The sequence below is a fragment of the Ceratotherium simum genome, chromosome 16, assembly GCF_057802395.1.
Source record: "Ceratotherium simum simum isolate JZ-2026a chromosome 16, ASM5780239v1, whole genome shotgun sequence".
Taxonomy (NCBI): Eukaryota; Metazoa; Chordata; class Mammalia; order Perissodactyla; family Rhinocerotidae; genus Ceratotherium; species Ceratotherium simum.
In genome coordinates, this window is record NC_141915.1 from 42,162,958 (window position 1) to 42,183,284 (window position 20,327).

The 20,327-nt window shown below is 39.4% G+C and overlaps 1 protein-coding gene across 1 annotated transcript in view; it reads right to left on the minus strand.

Annotated features, from left to right (window-relative positions):
- The window catches only part of BRCA1 (BRCA1 DNA repair associated), a 69,423-nt gene that overhangs the window by 27,187 nt on the left and 21,909 nt on the right, over positions 1-20,327 (minus strand). The window contains 5 exon segments of the mRNA XM_087441210.1: positions 1,513-1,703; positions 3,348-3,474; positions 9,553-9,724; positions 15,799-15,887; positions 16,294-19,722. Of these exon segments, the coding sequence (XP_087297336.1) occupies positions 1,513-1,703; positions 3,348-3,474; positions 9,553-9,724; positions 15,799-15,887; positions 16,294-19,722 (4,008 nt within the window).

Here is a 20,327-nt window from a genome sequence, read left to right on the forward strand (position 1 = left end):
GCACTGATGCACCGCTTGTCGGGCCATGCTGAGGTGGTGTCTCACATACAGCAACTAGAAGGATGTGCAACTATGACATACAGCTATCTACTGGGGCTTTGGGGAGAAAAAGGGGAAAAAAAGGAGGAGGATTGGCAATAGATGTTAGCTCAGGGCTGGTCTTCCTCAGCGAAAAGGGGAGGATTGGCATGGATGTTAGCTCAGGGCTGATCTTCCTCACAAAATAAAATAAAATAAAAAATAAAAAATAAAAAATAAAAGGACCAGCCCGGTGGCGCAAAAGGTTAAATGCGCGCGCTCCGCTGCAGCCCCAATGGGGTTCGCCGGTTCGGATCCTAGGCGCGCACCGATGCACCGCTTGGCAAGCCATGCTGTGGCAGCGTCCCATATAAAGTGGAGGAAGATGGGCACGAATGTTAGCCCAGGGCCAGTCTTCCTCAGCAAAAAAAAGGAGGATTGGCAGATGTTAGCACAGGGCTGATCTTCCTCACAAAAATAAATAAATAAATAAAAATAAAAACAATCAAAATAATGTTTTTAAAGTTTAAAAATAGTGAGAAATGCACCTAATGTATTAAAAAAAGATAGCTAAAAAATATTCATGATTCTATATTTTAAAAATAGAAGTTTAAGCAAACTGACTAAACAAATACAGCAATATTTAATTGCTAATGACAGAAACAGAGGTAATTTTAAATATTCCTTTTTATTACCTGTATTTTCCAACTGTTTGGCAATGAACATATAGTACTTTTGTAAGGAAGGAAAAAAAGTTGAAAAATGAGACAAATACTCAAGTTTTGTTTCTTCATCCAGGATGATATCATTACCTTTTTCACTTAATAAATCATCAGATATCATTACTAAATTAAAAATAGGAGACCATCCCTGAAATATTTCAGAAAATGTCACTCCATCAGGAAGTTAAGTATAGCTAAGTAGAATGCATGAGACTCCTAAAATGACCCTAATGAACATGGCCAAACCCCACATTTAGATGCCAAAGAGCACCTTTTATGATAATGTGTTTTTGAGGATTAATTTAAAACTTTCTTTATTGATTAAAACTTTGATTTACAAGCCATAAAACATCATTCATTTAAAATTATTTATAAGGCATAAAATATATAGTCATTTATATTCATTAATTCATAAAATAAAAGCTTACTTTGGAGATTTGACTCATTTTTTAATAAAGGACAGGCCTAAACCTTTACTCTAGGACTCTATAAAACTCTTAAAAAACAGCTGGAGTAAAATATTTGGAGCACATCACGACTCGCCCATCCTCAAAACTGTTAGAGTTAAACCAAAATAGACAGATTAACAGCTGCAATAATTTTCAAGTAAATTTGGATTAACATTCAAGCTATTTTCCTAAAATGGGTTTATGTATAACAGATGCATTCATGACAGACTAGCACATCTACAAGTTGATTAACTAGAATATCTTTAGGTAAATTTCAGAGTAAAATAAAAGTGTTTTCTCCACCAGAGTAGATGAAATATTACCTAGATCTCGTCTTGGCAAGTAAGACTGCTCCATTAAATCTTGGGCCTCAGATCTTGTCAGTTGTGGCTCCTCCACATCAACAACCTTAATGAGCTCCTTTTGAGACGGGCAGTTTCTGTTCTGAAGACTCCATGAGTGGCTGTGCACATACCATCTACTATCTAACAACTGGGATTTAGAAGGGGAAGACCTAGAAAGCAGGATGAAAGGAGAAAATCATCACCACAGCTTGTGAAAGGACTAATCATACTTCCCCGGGCAGCCAAAGCAGAAGTGAAACAGCTCACTGTCAGAGAGATCAGGAATGACTAGCAAAACAGAACACAAGGGACAGCCTAGAAGCCTGGATTCATGATGCCTCCCAACATGTCAGGGCTGACAGATAACATCTCCCCTTAGAGTCCGGTCTGAAGCAGCATATCAGCCAGCTGTTTAAAACCATGTCAGTAAATTGCACCAAATTATCTACTGTCACTCACTCAAATTCTATACACTATTCCACTTGAGTCCAAATGGATGTTAGAATCACATCTCTCATGAAAATAGAAAGTTGATTAATTTTGACATCTCTATACTCATTCTTTCTACCCAATTTTAGCAAAATTCACAGAATGATCCCTACCTCTTGCCTTTTCAATGTCCAAAGTCATTCTAAACACAAAAGCCAGCTATAAAATCTTGTTACAAGAGCATATGCACCCAGTAAGTAATTTCTCTACTCATTCAGGTGTTTAGAACTTTGCTGAATAAGATACTTATCAACGGATTTAAAGGACCTCAGAGATCAGCTAATTAATTCAAACAATTATTAGGTGTTTACTGTGAGTGAGGCATGAAAGCTAGGCCCTGTGGATTAAAGATGAGCAAGACCTGAATTGCTGCTCTCAAGGAGTCTAGTAGAGGGACGAAGTTCAACTGATGTATAGGTTCTTTAGTAGAAGTCTTTATAGGGTACACTGGGGAGGGGGAGGAGGAGCAGGAATATTTAGTCTGAATATTAAATGGATGGTTAGCTCAATTGGTTAAAGCGTGGCAATAAGGTTATTACCTCCAAACACGGGTTTAGTGCCTATGGAGGCCAGATCTTTTCATTCTCTGTCACAGCCACAATGCCAGTACCCCAGCCTTAAAAATATATCCTCAGTCCAGTCCAAGAGGCTTGGAAAAGATGATGTGATTACATTACTGACAACCTGTCACTATTCCCAGAAAGATAAATAAAAAACATACATACAGTCAGTAGGAACTCAATAAATATAAATTCCTTTTCCTTCCCAGAGTGGGGAGATGTGTGACTTTAATGGCTCTGAGACTCGCTCCTGAACTATCAAATAGGAATAATAGTTCAGAACTCATCTTTTTACCCTCACAGTGTTGTTGTAAAGATCAAATGAGGAAGTAGATCAAGTATTTTTGAAAATATAAAGTGTTTATACAATCTTATTTCAATAGTGATTTGAAAAGACATCTCTGAAAGATGTTCTGAATATTTCCTGGGGTAAATCAATAGTTAAACTTTTTCTAGAAAGGCAAAAACTTCAGTTAGGGCAAGGGCTGCCTTGAAGAAGTCTACTGTCAGCCTCCAGACTTGTTTAGGTTTCAGTTCTATATTTTACTCTGACCTTCAGAAGGAACAGATCTACTGTGCATGTCTCATGTTGTAGCTCATGCCTTGGATAGGTCCAAAAAGCCTATATGCAATTAAACAGAAGAAGTGTCCTAGAGAAATGAGAGGTTAGAAATGTCTGTGTGCAAAAAACTAGAGAAAGGGTGAAAAAATTTAGCAATAAAGGTGTTACTTAGATGCCACAACTTGACATTTATTACTTCTTACCTTTCCATTTCTGGTTCTTTATTTTTACTGTTGGAACTATCCAGAGATACTTGAAACTTGTCAGTAGAAAGGTTTTCTGGATTCTGGCTTATAGGATATTCAGTACTTTTCTCTGAGGTTAATACTGCTTTAAATGGAATGAGAAAACAAAGAAATCTACTTTACTGCTTTGTCCTAATGGTGATAATTCAGGTGAAGATAGCAATTTTTTCAAAAGCAGCAATCTGTGACAATCAAATTGGTTTTTAAACAAGTATATCAGACAAAATTTTATAAACACAAGTGATGTAGCACCAAATGGAACTAAATAACTAAAAAATTATAAGGACAATAAAAGGAACACTTTAAGACTAGGTAAATAAAGATACCCAGCTGAGACAAGGCTGAAAAAACCATATATTTATATTTTTTGGCCCTGAATGATACGGAAACAAGAACAGGAAATGAATTTTTATCTCTGCAGCAAAATAAATTATACTCAAATCCCTTTAGATAATAGGGAAGAGAAAGTACTGGAAAGTGCAAAGGCACAATTCCTTTTCCATCCCTACTGCCTCCACGTCAAAGACTGTATAGGACAGGGGTTTGAGCTTTTTGCACACATGGGGAAACAAGAGGGCAGGCGTCAGATGAGAAAGAAAAAACAGGTGACATTTTTCTTCACATTTTCAATTACTAAGAAAAAAACGAAAAAACCAATACATATGAAAAAACCCAAGGTGCCAACTGATAAGGAACCTTGAAGTAATACGTGGAAATAATGATGAAACAGCACAAGGAAGGAAAAAACACAAAACAGACCCAAGGCAAAGTTCCTGCATGTTAGTACATCCTTTTTATTTATTACTTCCTCCAAATGTATTATTGTGCCACTGCTTTCTAGGAAATAGCTTAAAGGCAGAAATATTTAAAAAGCAAAAACAAGTGTTTAAAAATTACAAATGTCTTCTATCCATTAACAAGTCACTGACAACTGTAATGATTTTGAGCTTTTGTTAGAAAACAATAAATAAACAAAAAATTCTTCCATAAATTGAGGAAGAAAATTTCAAACAAAGGGCTATATTAATTAAACTGTTTTTTAAGACACTGGGTAGCCTTCGGGGAAATAATCATTGATTTCCTGAGTTAATCCTCAAATGCATTATTTATAGTTTCTTTTATGCTCATCTTTTCTGGACCTGAGATTCTAGGAACACAAGAACTCTGCCTGGAGCTACCAGCTGCTGAAAGGAGGCAGGGTCTAACCATGAACCAGCAGATTTTTCTTTCAACTGGGTATGTAAAGCCTTATAATATAGGTACCATTACTCCCCAAATATAGGGTGATAATTGATAAAAGGTAATATGCAGTTTCTAAGGAATCATACCAAAAAGAATTAACCACTGGAAAGGGTTTAAAAAAAAAAGTGAAAGGGTGGGAGGAAGCCTCAGACAAACACAGACACTAAAAAGTCATTGCATCACCTGAATGTTTAGCAGATGAGCTCCTCTTTTCACTACAATGGGACTCAAGCCATGAAGAAAACAAGCTATTGAGTCCTAACTCAATAGGTTAGGAATCAATAACTCAATAGTACCTAAAAAACACAGGGCAAAACTTTTCTTCTTTTCCCTTAATCCTTATTTCATAAATGCAGGGATCCAGGGCCCAAGTATTGGAACAGTACCATAGCCCCCTTAAATCATTCCCTCAGCTGGGGGTCTTAATGTGTTATATTCTTCATGGGTAGGGAACATGAGCCAGACCAAATATTTAATAAATTTACTGACTGCCTATTATATGCTAAGCACTATGCAAAGTATTGGGAAGAATCAAAGGAAAAGACACTGGGGAGGAAGGAAAGAGATATTAAGAAATGATAAACTATAAAATACAGAACCCATAATGAAATTCAGCTTTATAAAGTGCATAACTCATCCACCCCAACTGATTCAGAATTTCCAGGGAAGGAGCCTAGGAATTTTTAACAAGTGCTTCCAAGAATGAATGAACCCCAGGACAGAAAAGCTCAACTGTCTGAAAATCACTTCCACTTAACAGACTATGATCTTACAAATGCTAATGTTTGCTTTATAAACAACAGGTAATCCAGGAGAAAAAAAACAACAAAGTGCCTGATATGAAATAGCTTTACCTGCAGAGGGAGGTACACATAATTTATAATGGGTAAGTGTATACATTTGCACACAAGTATTACGCAGGCTTGGGAATGACCTTTAGATAACAGTAGGGCAGTTCTATATTGAGGGCAAGACATTGATGTAAAGACCCTAAAAAAGGAACTTTGATCATCTTTAATGCTGGATCTTAAAAAATAGAAACTGGGGCCTGCCCGGTGGCACAAGTGGTTAAGTGCGTGCGCTCTGCTGCAGCGGCCCGGGCTTTGCCAGTTCGGATCCCAGGCGCGCACCGACGCACTGCTTATCGAGCCATGCTGTGGTGGCGTCCCATATAAAGTAGAGGAAGATGGGCAGGGATGTTAGCTCAGGGCCAGTCTTCCTCAGCAAAAAGAGGAGGATTGGCATCAGATGTTAGCTCAGGGTGGATCTTCCTCAAAATAAATAAATAAAATAAAAATAAAAAATAAATAAAAACTGGTGAAATATGACTTAGTCTCAAGTTTCACTCGTTACTAGTAATGTACCAATGTTGGTTTCTTAGTTCTGACAAAAGCACCATGGTAATGCAGGATGATAACATCAGGGGAAACTGAAATTAGGTAAGGAGTAGAGTGCCCGTACGAACCCTCTGTACTATCATTGCTACTTTTCTGTAAACATAAACATTAAAAAATAGAAAGTTTATTAAAAATATGTCATTAGTACAGCTGAAGGTAAACAAAACTCCTTTTCCAAAGATTAAGAAGTTTGCTTGAGGGCCGGCCCTGTGGCTTAGCGGTTAAGTGCCCACGCTCCGCCACTGGCGGCCCGGGGTTCGGATCCCGGGCGCGCACCGACACACTGCTTCCCCAGCCATGCTGAGGCCGCGTCCCACATACAGCAACTAGAAGGATGTGCAACTATGACATACAACTATCTACTGGGGCTTTGGGGAGAAAAAGGAGGAGGATTGGTGATGGATGTTAGCTCAGAGCTGGTCTTCCTCAGCAAAAAAAAAGGGGAGGATTAGCACGATGTTAGCTCCGGGCTGATCTTCCTCACAAAAAAAAAAAAAAGTTTGCTTGAATTTCAGTTGGACTCACATCAACTTAGGAGGGAAAAAGGCACAAAACTTGAGTTGGTATTAAGTTGATGCTCAAAACGTTTCAGAAATAAAGCTACAAAATTCCAGAATCCATACCTAGAAATTTTCTTTCCATAAGTCTAGGGTGGGTTTCAGAGTTTTATAATTTTATTTATTTATTTATTTATTTTTCCCCCAAAGCCCCAGTAAATAGTTGTATGTCATAGTTGCACATCCTTCTAGTTGCTGTATATGGGACGCGGCCTCAGCATGGCCGGAGAAGCGGTGCGTCGGTGTGCACCTGGGACCCAACCCGGGCCGCCAGCAGTGGAGCGCGCACACTTAACCGCTAAGCCACGGGGCCAGCCCCAGAGTTTTAATCACGTGAATTAAAATATTTATTGAGCACCTACTGCATTCCAGGCCCAGGTCTCTACGGGTTCTCTGCCCTCATGGGCCTACATTCTAGTTGGAGATAAAGAGGAACTCTAAACAGTAAGGAAAACAAATTACAGACTGTTAAAAGTTAGTAAAGGCTGTGAAAAAAATAACAGTATAACAGAGTAAAGTGGGGCTGGAAAAGTCAGAGGTAAAAGTTACAATAAAAAATACAGCGGTTATGGTAGAGCTCATTGAGAAGCAGCATTTGAGCAATCTGAACACATATTCAAGTTATGCAAATATAAATGGCCATGGAAGACACTCTCTGTGGAGTTGGGAGAGGGGACCTATTTTTTTTCTAACCAGGAAATTCTCATAAGCCTCTCTTTCCTCCTCTTAGCATTTACCCACCTACTTTAGAACTCTGAAGATGTGATAATTTCATGAGAAGGTAGACCAATGAATAAGTGTACTACAAAGGATAGGGTAAAAGCTTCTAATAAAACTTTTTTTTTTAAAGATTTTATTTATTTATTTATTTGCCCCACAAAGCCCCAGTAGATAGCTGTATGCCATAGGTGCACATCCTTCTAGTTGCTGTATGTGGGACGCAGCCTCAGCACGGCCGGAGAAGCGGTGCGCCAGTGCGCACCCGGGATCCGAACCCGGGCCGCCAGCAGCGGAGCACGTACACTTAACCGCCAAGCCACAGGGCCGGCCCCTAATAAAACTCTTTTATATAGAGATTCAGAAGAAATTTTCAAAAAGGTTTTCAAATCCATAGTAAAAAAGAATGTATAAAAATATAGCATGTATGAAATTAAAAAAAAAAAAAGCCAAAAACAAACACTTTGTCTACAGATCTTCAGGAAAAAATAAACACATGCACACAACCCCCAAAGATGAGATAGTAGATTTACACACATATTCAAAGCCAGACAATAACATTTTATAGCTTGTGCATTAAAATTGAAAGTCTAGTCTGTTTTTAGACTGAAGATGGTGAAATCACCCCAAAGAAAAAAATTGTCTGAGGAGGAGACTTTGGGCTTCATTATGTGGGAGATGAACTAAATGAAGATATAGTTACAAAGAAAGCATTTAAGGAAATACATTTTGAACCACTGCCATAGCAACAGAGTTCCTAGCTTCTCATGCATGAGCTAGTGTTTCTCCTTAAACATAAAAATATTGTAAGGCACACTCTGGGACCAAGGCCACTATTCTGAATAATTAAGACTTGAATTCCTAGAAAGACTCCAAGGAAGGCCCTATGGCCCACAGTAGGACAGGGAAAGGGAGTGATGAAGAAAGAAATTTAACACTAAGTTAGTTGGGTAAGTATCACTGAGATGGTAGTGAAGAACACTTTGGGAGGGCTCACCACACCTGCCTGTTATTAAGCACCAGCTCCCCCTCTGGAAGCCATGCCTGTGCCTGGCCTCTCATCTACATGCCTACGTATTTGCCCCTAATTAAAAACCTGCCTCAGGGCCAGCCTGGTGGCGTGGCAGTTAAGTTCGTGTGTTCTGCTTCTGTGGCTGGGGGTTCTCGGGTTCAGATCCTAGGCACGGATGTACGCACCACTCATCAAGCCATGCTGAGGCGATGTCTGACAAAGAAGAAGTAGAATGACCTACAACTAGGATATACAACTATGTACTGGGGCTTTGGGGAGAATGAATGAATGAATGAATATATAAATAAAAACAAACCTGCCTGATGTGCTGCCTTTCACGAGGCTCTTTCCAATGAAAAACACAAATTTTCATCTCACTTTCCTTCATTTATACCACATTATTCCTCAGCTCAGTGCTCACTTCTTAGAGGAAGTCGGCTCTGATCAACTCTACCTGCCTGATTACTCCAAATGCCTCCTCTCAGAGGTCCAACTGGCCTTGTTGATAACTATAATATTGTTATAAAGCACCTGACTGCCACACAATTGGGCCTTCTGTGGATCAAGGTACAGTTCCTGAGTATAGGACATCTCTCCCTATAAACCAGAAAGCAAATTAAATAGGGCTCTGTATGGCCGGCTCCGTGGCTTAGCGGTTAAGTGCGCGCGCTCTGATGCTGGCGGCCTGGGTTCGGATCCCGGGAGCGCCCCGAGGCACCACTTCTCCGTCCAACGCGAGGCCGAGTCCCACGTACAGCAACTAGAAGGATGTGAACCTATGACATACAGCTATCTACTGGGGCTTTGGGGGGAAAAAACTGAATAAATAAAATCTTTAAAAAAAAAAAAAAAAAAAATAGGGCTCTGTGATCTGACACCAGTGTTATAAGGAATATGTCTGAGAGTTTTTTAATAAGTTTCCTAAAATGAAAGGGTTACCTATTACCAATCTCCCCCATTACACTCAGCTTCCTATGGGCTCTCCATAGCATCTCCTCACTGTAGGTTCTCAGTCAGACAATGACACTTCATGACTGTCTTGGCCCCTATGAATGGTAAATTAGTCGTGAGCAGGGATTAGAACCAAGGCTCTAAAATTACCTACAGAGTGACTCAGCAAATACATGATGAGCAAAGATCATAAAATGCTGGAGCTAGGTCCACACTTTTCAGGAGATAAAGGCTTAGGGAGGGAAGAATTTTGCTTAAGATAACAGTGTTTGGCCAATATTACAAACCTTTTTCTGATGTGTTTTGTTCCGGACTTTGCAGGTCCTCAGAGGCACAAGAATCAGCTACGAGGGAAGGGGAGCGGTTAGAAGGCTGGCTCCCGTGTTGCTCCAACACAGCTTCCAGTTCAGCCATTTTCTGCTGAAGCTTTATCAGGTTATCTTGCATGGTATCCCTCTGCTACAAACACAAGAAATGACACCAAGAAAGTTACACTCTTTTAGAAACTTGCCAGAAAGCAAGAATATGTCACAACAATTAATTTTAGTATGGAAATTGAAATCATCTAGTATGGAATTACGATTCTGGCTGAACACTTTTTAATCCAACCATATTCATGCAATTAACACCCGTGAAATTACTTCAGAATGTTAGAGGGGGAAAAAAATTCCTCAAACTCTTCCAAATAGGCTTGCTTTACGTGATGTCCTTTTGAAGATAGTTATTTTCTTTTCAAACTAGGGAGTGAAAAAATAATTAAGGTACTTAAACACTTTTGATATTTAAAATTAACATGATTCTGATTAACATTTTACACAGGCTGTGTTTCAAAGATTTGGTATTGTGGCACTCACAAGAGACTTTGGTTAGTCCATTTAAAAATGTCTGATTTCTGGCTTGTGAGGACTCTTCCTTTTCTGGGATTCTTTGAACATTTAGTTTCTAACAGAAAGAATAAAGAGCTAATTCACTTATTGATCTATTGGTTCATTCAGCAACTACTTGTTGACCATCTATTATATGCCAGGCACTGTCCTAGTGTTGGGCATACAGTCCTCCTGGTGCTGCCATTGTGGATGGGGATAGGGTACCTGGAGATCATCACAGAGAAGGACCTGCTGAAGGGAAGGATCCAACAGAAAGAGCCCTAGGAAAGCCTGTAAGGGCAGTTATTGTTATCAATTTAAGATAATGGGCTCTTCTTGCTTATGGAGCTCCTGATGTTTATTTCTCCATTTCAAGAAAAAATCTGCTAAGTCTAAGGGTTTTGATAAGCAAAGTATTTGGTAAGTAAGGAGCTTTCCAAAATATACATTTCTTCATTACTTTTATAAGGAACATTAATGGTTGCCAGCAAACCCTGGGGAAACACAGACTGTTTCACTCTCCATTTCTTCTTCTTCTGATCCTTGAAAATGACTTTGCCCTCTACTAAAAACAAGCCACCTACTTTCTCCTGCTACACTGAGTTCACATTTTCAGGTTTTTATGAGCAGAAAATGTATTCCCAGCTTCACAAAGGCTTCCACTGCTACCCTGAGACAGCTCCGCTGCCAAAGTCTGTAGTAGCGCCATTGCCACCACGTGGTGCTTGTGAGTAGCTCCATCACTGATCAAACCCCAGCCAAGGGCTTGCCTCAGTAAATCTGGAATGACACCACACATTAGTCACCACTGTCACGACCATCACATCTAACCTCTATGTAGCCATTAAACAGCATAGAAAATCAGAAAAAATAATAATAGGAGAATTATAGTTAGATAACTTTCCTCTGGGTTTTCCCAAAGGAATTACTTTATAACTTCGACAAATTCCCCTGTAGGCAATTGGCCAGATGTACTGGGGAGACCCAAACCAAATTGGTTACCAAGTTTTCTTGATTCTAATTCTTAAGTGTTTCTTGAATTAGCCCTACTCTTCTATTCCCACCATGCTACTCTGATCTCTACTTTTTTCTTTTTTTTTTGTGAGGAAGATTAGCCCTCAGCTAACATCCGCTGCCAATCCTCCTCTCTTTGCTGAGGAAGGTTAGCCCCGAGCTAACATCTGTGCCCATCCTCCTCCATTTTACATGTGGGACGCCTACCACAGCATGGCTTGATAAGCGGTGTGTACGTTCGTGCCCAGGATCCAAACCTGCAACCCCAGGCCACCGAAGCGAAGCATGAGAACTTAACCACTACACCACCGGGCCGGCCCCTCTGATCTCTACTTTTAATACAGCTACGTTACTGTGGAAGTTCCCTAAAAACCATGTTTCTCATGTCTCTTTCTTCCATAAGGACCTCAGTGGTATACCACTGCTTAGGTAAGTTAATACTTTCTGAACACTATGTAATTATTACTCATTATTGCCCTCAGGATAAAGTCCAAATTCCTAAGCATAGCATTCAAAAGGCCCTTCACAGCCTGATCTTATCTCTTATTTCTCCCCAAAACTACCCATATGCTGTTTTCCAGTTACACAGGACAACTTTGTGCTTTGTGGGCATTTCATGCTTCCGTGACTTTGCCTTGACTGCTGCCTCCCTTCTCTTTCCAACCTGGAAAAATTCTTCTCATTTTTCAAAGTCCAGCTCAAATGTCTCCTTCAGAAGTCCTCACCAATACCTCTCCTTTAAGAACAGATGATCCTTCACTACTTCATTTATACTGCTCATGTGTTAGTATACTGAAGTGGAATACATGACCCTCCTTGATGGAAGGAATCTTTCCTCAATCACTTTTGTATCCCCAATGCCTAGCAGACAGTAACTACTCAGTAAATGTTTAAGGCAGAAATGAATTACCAAAAAAATATAGTTAGGGCCGGCCCCGTGGCTTGGTGGTTAAGTGCGCGCGCTCCGATGGTGGTGGCCCGGGTTCGGATCCCAGGCGTGCACCGAGGCACCACTTCTCCGTCCATCCTGAGGCCGAGTCCCACATACAGCAACTAGAAGGATGTGCAGCTATGTCATACAACTATCTACTGGGGCTTTGGGGGGAAAAAATAAATAAATAAATTCTTTAAAAAAAATATATATATATATAGTTAATCAGTCTTTGATTAAAAAAACAGATACTAATGATACCAAATTAGGATTTCTCTATCTCCTCTATACTTTTCCTCAGTTCTGTATAACAGACAGAGGGAAAGATCCCACTTCATTCATTCTGCCTGTCTGTGAAACTCTAGATTCAAGTTAGCCCTGATATCTGACCAGCTCTGTTTTGGGCAGATGCTTTGCCCAAAAAACACTTTGCAAAATGAATCTTGAACAAATAGATATATCTCTGGGAATAAGATCAGGAATATAAAAAACAAGGAGGTAGTTTCTTGAATATCAAATATAATACAATATGGCTAAGGCAGATGGAATCAGAAACTGGAACCTCCGATTTTAAAGCACAAGGGACAAAAGGTGAAAAGCATATTGACAGAACCCAAATCCATGCCCAGAAAGAATCACAGGAGCTGCAAACAGAGAAAAGGCCTCCTAGGTCTTTTCATTAATTTAGTCACCATGGCAATCTTGCAGAAGTGGAGAATTCTGGTGACAACTCAGGTACAGAACAGGCAGTTATTTCAAAGGTTTTCTCCTGACACCAGCAAGCTTCAGTCCTCGAGGGATTTGCTCTGCATAGAAAATGGGCAGTAGAAGACAAGCTCCCACTATCTACAGTCCTCATGGCAATGCCAAGATGTAGAAGATTTTAAAACTGGATACCACCCAGTGTTGGCAAAGGTACAGGAAAATGGGAACCACCAAGTACCACAGGGGCTGAAAGAGCACAGACTGGTCCAATCCTTCTAAAGAATAATTTAACAATATGTATCAAAGACCAAAAATTTCAGCCCTAAGAATGTATACTAAGGAAATCATTGGGGACGTGGGCAAATATTTAGCGATCAATCTACTACTATAGTGCTGTACAAAATAGCAAACTGTCTCTCTGACCCTGAAACCCTCATATTCAGCAATAGATCAAATAATCATGGTATATCCTAGTAATTAAAAATAAAGTCACTGGGTCGGCCCGTGGCGTAGCAGTTAAGTGAGTGCACTCCGCTACTGGAGGCCCGGATTGGGATCATGGGCACGCACTGATGCACCGCTTGTCAGGCCATGCTGTGGCGGTGTCCCATATAAAGTGGAGGAAGATGGGCACAGATGTTAGCCCAGGGCCAGGCTCCTCAGCAAAAAGAGGAGGACTGGCATGGATGTTAGCTCAGGGCTGATCTTCCTCACAAAAAAAATAAATAAATAAAGTCACTGAAGAAAATTTAATGATGTAGTAAAAACTACATTACCATGTAAGTATGTAGAGTATTATCTGAATATCTTTTAAAGACAAGGTGTTCACACATACCCCTGTGCACATACAGGAAGAGTGGACGAATATACACCAATAAGTTAATAGTAATTATTTCTGGATAACTCATAGAATTTAATTTTTTAAATAATTAATATAAGCACATGGTATAAAATTCAAGGCACAAAAGGATATTCAGAGAAAAGTAAGGCTTCCTCCTTCCTCTTCTCCCAGTCATCTATTTCCCCACCTGAAGGCAATTACTATTACCTGTCTTTTGTGTAACTTTCCAGAGATAAATTCTAAAATTTACTGAACCATCGCCTTTGGATGATTTTTTAAATTGTGATAAACTATAACACAAAATTTACTTTTTAAGTATACAATTCAGTGGCATTAAATATTTTCACATTTTTGTGCAACCATTATCACTATCTCCAGAAGTTTTTCATCATCCCAAACTGAAACTCCGTCCCAATTAAACAATAATTCCCCATTCCCCCACTCCCAGCCCCTGATTACTATTATATTTTCTATCTCTATGGATTTGACTATTCTAGGTATGTCTTATAAGTGGCACCACACATTATTTGTCCTTTAATGTCTGGCTTATTTCACTTAATGTTTTCAAGGTTCATCTGTGGATAATTTTTATTTATCTGTATTTTCTAAGTTTTCTATGATGCACATGTATAACTCTATAAGACTATTAGGATTTTATCAGTTTTATCTATCCTGGCACTTCAGGAAGTTCAGAAAAATGTCATTCACTTGCTGGCAGCTGAAGGTGTATTTAAGATTTAGATGAGAAAGAGAAGTCGTGGCACAATGATTCAAGGTGGTCCAGGTTTCTTCACTTTAAGAAATGTGCATATTACAGTTCAGAAAAGATCAGTAAATTGCCTAGAGTAACACAGCCACGTACAGAACTCTCACCAATATGACCACCAGCAATCACTGTGTATACACTCTGAAAAAATAAGCTGAGATGAGCCTGAATTTTTGAATATGAGAACTTGGAAAATTTTGGTGTCACTTCTACAATATAAAAATTAGGAGACAGAGCCCGATTTTGTGAGGAAGATGATGTTAATTTTTAAATGTTGTGATAGAGAATGCTTTTTCTAGGAGACCATTCTGCCTAGAGTACTGAAACATTGATCTTATTAACTGTTGTAGATATGACAAAGCTGCTATCCCCTTCAAAAGTAACCAAAATATTGGTCTTTTTTTTTTTTTTTTAAAGATTTTATTTATTTATTTTTTCCCCCCAAAGCCCCAGTAGATAGTTGTGTGTCACAGCTGCACATCCTTCTAGTTGCTGTATGTGGGACGTGGCCTCAGCATGGCCAGAGAAGCAGCGCGTCGGTGCGAGCCCGGGATCCGAACCCGGGTCGCCAGCAGTGGAGCACGCTCACTTAACCACCAAGCCACAGGGCCGGCCCTAAAATATTGGTCTTGACTACTAGGTACAGGAAGTAAAATTGTGTACTTTCTTCTTTTTTTTTTCTGAGGAAGATTCACCCTGAGCTAACATCTGCTGCCAATCTTCCTCTTTTTGCTTGAGGAAGATTCGCCCTCAGCTAACATCTGTTGCCAGTCTTTCTCTATCTTGTATGTGGGAGACCACCACAGCACCTGTGCTGATGAGTGGTGCAGGTCCACGCCTGGGAACCGAATGCAGGCCGCCGAAGTGGAGCATGCAAACTTAACCACTACGCCACTGGGCCAGCCCCCTGTACTTTCTTTTTTAAAGAAAAAAGATGACTTATAGGCACTAAAGAACAAACAACTAGCAGACTAAAAAAGAAAAAATGAAAAGAAATATCCACGAAACAGTGAAAGGCTAGATAGTCTCTAACAGGAAGAGAATTCTGTAGGCTCCAATTTGGTACTGAGAATAAACGCACCTCTCTCTTTGATACAGTAGTGCTTTTATATATGTCTTTGCTATAGGGCAAATGGGTTTTGAAGATTTAGCTTATTCATTAATTTCAGTATTTCATATTCTGCAGTGAGCTAGCTGGTGTGTGTGTGTGTGTGTGTGTGTGTGTGTAAAATAAAAGGTAGCATAAGTTCCAACCAGATGCATACAATCTAATTTGAGGAGACAAAGTACCACAGACAACTGTTACACCATTAATTCTAAAGGATGATATAAGCAAATTTAAGAATGCGGGACGCATCCTACTGAATGCAGAGGACACCACACACACACACATCCACACATGCTTTTTACCTGAGTGGTTAAAATATCACTCTGAGAGGACAGCCCTGAACAGTCTTCCGAGAGATTTGTTTCACTCTCATACCCGGATGCTACTTCACCTGCAATGATAATAAAGATAGATTCCAATGTAAAAACAGACAGCAAATACTGCAACTTACTATATCTGTTTCTTCTCATAGGCACGACAAATTTCACTTTCATGTCACACAAAATGATTACACTCCTTGTTTTGAGACACCTGGATTTCTTACAAATCATAACAATGAAAACCAGAGGCAAGTCCACTAAAAATTAGGGCATTAAATCTCATTCAAATAGAGATATTCTAGCTGGATGAAGGACTTTTGAAGAAAAGTACCTTACGAGCAACATGTTTAAAGTTTAAGAAGCAGTTACTTTAATTGTACTTGGAAACTCGTAAAATGTGCTCCCCAAAAGGCACAAACATTTAGCTTATTTCTATAAAAACAGATGGGGGCAAACACAAAAACCTGGTTCCAATACCTAAGTTTGAATCCACACTCCGCTCTTCTTGGTGATTATCCTCTTCCAGGACAGGTTCACTTTCATCATCATCTGAAACAAATTCCTTGTCACTCAGAAATTCCTGGTTTTTAGACTGATGCTTCATTTGTTTGGAAGGAGAATCAAACATCAAGCAAGGATCCTGGGTGTTTGTATTAGCAGCCAAGTCTTCCAATGCACTGCACTGTGAAGAAAATAAGCTACCAGAACATCTTGCTTCCTCATTAAGGTGATGTTCCTGGGATGCCTTTGCTGAAGTTACCTGGTCACTGCAGTCATCTAAGCTATTCTTCAATACTAGGTTCTCCTCTGTTTTCTTAGATAGACCTTCTGTGGCAACAGCATGTCTAGTAGGTTGAGAAAGCTTATTGGTTACTTTACCAAATAGTAAGTGTTGGAAGCAGGGAAGCTCTTCATCCTCACTAGACATGTTCTCTTCTGAGGACTCTAATTTCCTGGCCCCTCTTTGAGCCAAACATGTAGGGGCTAAAGGGCTAGGGCTCCTTCTGAATTCTCCTTTCTGGACGCTTTTGCTAAAAATAGCAGATCTTTCCTTAATGCCACTTTCAGTAAAGCTGATATTTTCCTTTATTTCGTTGTCATTTAATAGGTCATCAGGTGTCTCAGAACAAACCTGAGAAGCACAACTAATTCCCACAGGTTGTTCTAGGTTATCTGAAATTGGACACGGAGAGAAATCTGCATTAACAGGCTGAACTACTCCTTCATTTTCTCCTCGCCTTTTTATTTCCGGATGTTTACAATTACTTATTGGAAGACTTTGCTTATAGACTTCAGGTTGCATAAGACCTAATCTGAGAATAGCATTTAATTTAGGTCCTCTGTTTCTGCCTAGCTCTGCTTCAATGTTTTCACCACTGGAACCTACTTCATTAATACTAGAGCCTACTTCATTAGTACTGGAACCTACTTCATTAATACTGCTTGAGCCAACTTCTTTAAAAGTGCTTTCTCTAATGTTATTTTGGCTAATTGTGCTCACTGTACTTTGAATGACGCTCTTGTTTCCCAGTGCTCTTTCAGGGGACACTGAATGTTCCTCAAGCTTTTCCTCTGACACATTTTTCTTACATGTAGTTTTAACAGATGACCTGATGGGAGAAAGTGATGGTATATAAGACAGGTTTTGTGAAAGTTCACGTTTATTTGCAGTAATGAGTTCAGTTTCATTGCCTCTAAACTGAGATGACTGACAAAGCCTAGAGAGTTCTTTTATGCTATATTTGACATGATCACCTGGTTTCTTATCTTTCTGACAAACCACAGGAAAGTCCACAGTTGTATGAACTGACTGCACATGCTCGACTTTAGACTCTTTCTTTCCCTGATTTTCTTCTTTTTGTCCACATTCAAGAGTGACTTTCGGACTTGGTTTCCTTAAAGACCTGGTGTGGGCAGAGACTGCTGCACAATTCTTTTCTGGATTTCCTGAATTTGAAAACAGAGCAAATGACTGACGCTTTGAAAACTTGAACGTATTCTGTAGATACTGTGTATCAAGTTCACTCTCTTCCATTTCTATGCTTGTCTCCTGAGTGTGGTTAACTTCACGTCTCAATGGATCCTTAAGGCCCTCTGTGTCATTTCTAGTATCTTTAGAACAATCATGGATAAGTTCCTTGGGGTTTTCAATTGCTGCACATAGACTTGCACGTTGATCTGGTGCTGTTTTTGCCTTCCCTAGGGTGTCAGCTTCCAGTAATGAGATACTACCCTGAGTGCCATAATCAGTATCAGGTACCAATGAAATACTGGTGCTCTCTACAGATCTTTCAGCTTGCCAACCTCTTCCTCCACTTAATATCAGATCTTCGGGGTCTTTGGTACTATTAGACACTTGAATTGCTCCTAGGTTCTGTTCTATGTCTTCTCTTTGAAGGCTAGGATTGACAAACTCTTGAAGTTTATTAGAACTTGAACAGTTAGCAAAAAAACCAGGTATGTTTGTTAATTTTAGTTCTGGAAAAGCATCACTGGCAAGTCTTTTATTTATCTGTTCATTTGGCTTGTTACTTTTCTTGGCTCCAGCTGCGGGTTCTTTATCTTCTGTGAGTTGAAGCTTTCTGCTATGTCTGACTGGCACCTGGCTGGGATTTTTCTTCTTCATCTCTTCACTGCTAGAACAACTATCAATTTGTAGTTCAGTATGATTAGGTGGGCTTAGATTTCTACTGACTACTAGTTCAAGTGCATGAATATGCCTGGTAGAGGATTTCCTCCTCAGCCTATTCTTCTTAGCTGCTTTTGAACTGTGGATATTTAATTCCAGTTCCAGATTGCTTATGCTGCTGCTTATAGGTTCAGCTTTTGTTCTGAAAGCAGATTCTTTCTCCAATGATTCTGTTGGGTTAGCATTTTTCTCTTTCTGAACATAATCACCTTTTGTTTCATTCTCATGACCATTATTAGCAATACTCATCACACGACCATTCTGCTCTATTTGGTCAGTTCCCTCAATTATCTTTTCAGGAGTCTTTTGGACAACTGCCAAATCTACTTTCTTGATAAAATCCTCAGGATGAAGGCCTGATGTAGTTCTCCTTTTATGCTTCAGTTTATTTGTGAGGGGATGCTCCTGTGTAATCTGAGATTCTATAGCAGATGCTCCTATAATTAGATCTTCACTTATGTGGCTCAAGTTAAGGAGGCTTGCCTTCCTCCGATAGGTTTTCCCAAATATTTTATCTTCAATATTATTCTCTACTGGTTTGGAGTGGACTCTTTCACTTTCACATATTAAAGCACCAGGAGGATCACTGGCCATTAAGCCTATTTTCTCTGAAGAACCAGAATATCCATCTACTTCATTTTGAACTTCTACTGCACCAGCTACTTCAGTATTTGATTCAGACCCCCCATCATGTGAGTCATCAGAAGTTAATATTTCATCACTTCTGGAAAACCACTCATTAACTTTCTGTATGCTACTATTCAGTGTTATCCAAGGAATATCTTGGGAATCTCTAGGACTGTCAGAACATGGAGGTTTCTGCTTATTCAGTTCTTTTCTCCCATACAGGGGATCAGCGTTCAGAACTAGCTTTTTCTCTGAGTTAGGAGTCTGCCTATCATTACATGTTTCCTTACTTTCAGCCCATCTGCTCTGTTGGCTCTTGGCTAAACCAGGCTGTTCACTTTTATTACAGAATTCAGCCTTTTCTACATTCATTCTGTCTTTAGTGAGTAATAAACTGCTGTTCTCATGCTGCAATGAGCTGGCATGAGTATTCGTGCCACATGGCTCCACGTGCAAGTTTGAAACAGAAATACCCTGATACTTTTCTGGATGCTTCTCAGCTGCATGCTTCTCAGTGGTGGCTAAATCTTTATTACTGGATTGATGATGTTCAATATTTGTTATGTCCTTCTCAGAAAACTCACAAGCAGCTGAAAGTATACAAAAACAACATGGTGCTTAAAAAGTGAATTATCATGAAAAAATATGTATTTAATACAACTTAGGGGTGGAAATGAAGCAACTGGCTATTTTTAGAGAAACTAACTTCATAAACTACCATGTATACTGAAGACTCTTTCCCTTAACTCCTATTTATCTAGATTCTCATTATTTCCACTCCAGATAATTAAAATTTTAATTTCAGAATTCTCCCTACTCATAAACCACACCTCCTATTTCCCTAACCTCTAACAGTGAATTAAAAGCAGACTGTTTGGGCATCAGACATACAGTGCTCTGTTTTATCTTCAATTCATATTCCCTATATTTAAATACCAGTATGCAAAAGATGAAATACAAACACATCAATTAAAAGTAAAAGGTAACAACCAGTTACGTGGGTTATTATTATAATCACATCACTCTAGTGCCACTGAACTAGATCAGGCTGTACCATGACATCTGAGAAAAACGATATTCTAACTCTGCCAAGAGATGTTGTGAATTATAAATGTCCTAAATGGTCTTCAGAATAATCTAATTACAGTACTCTAACTACCTATTCTCTCTTCAGTGCCTGTTAAGTTGGGAAGAT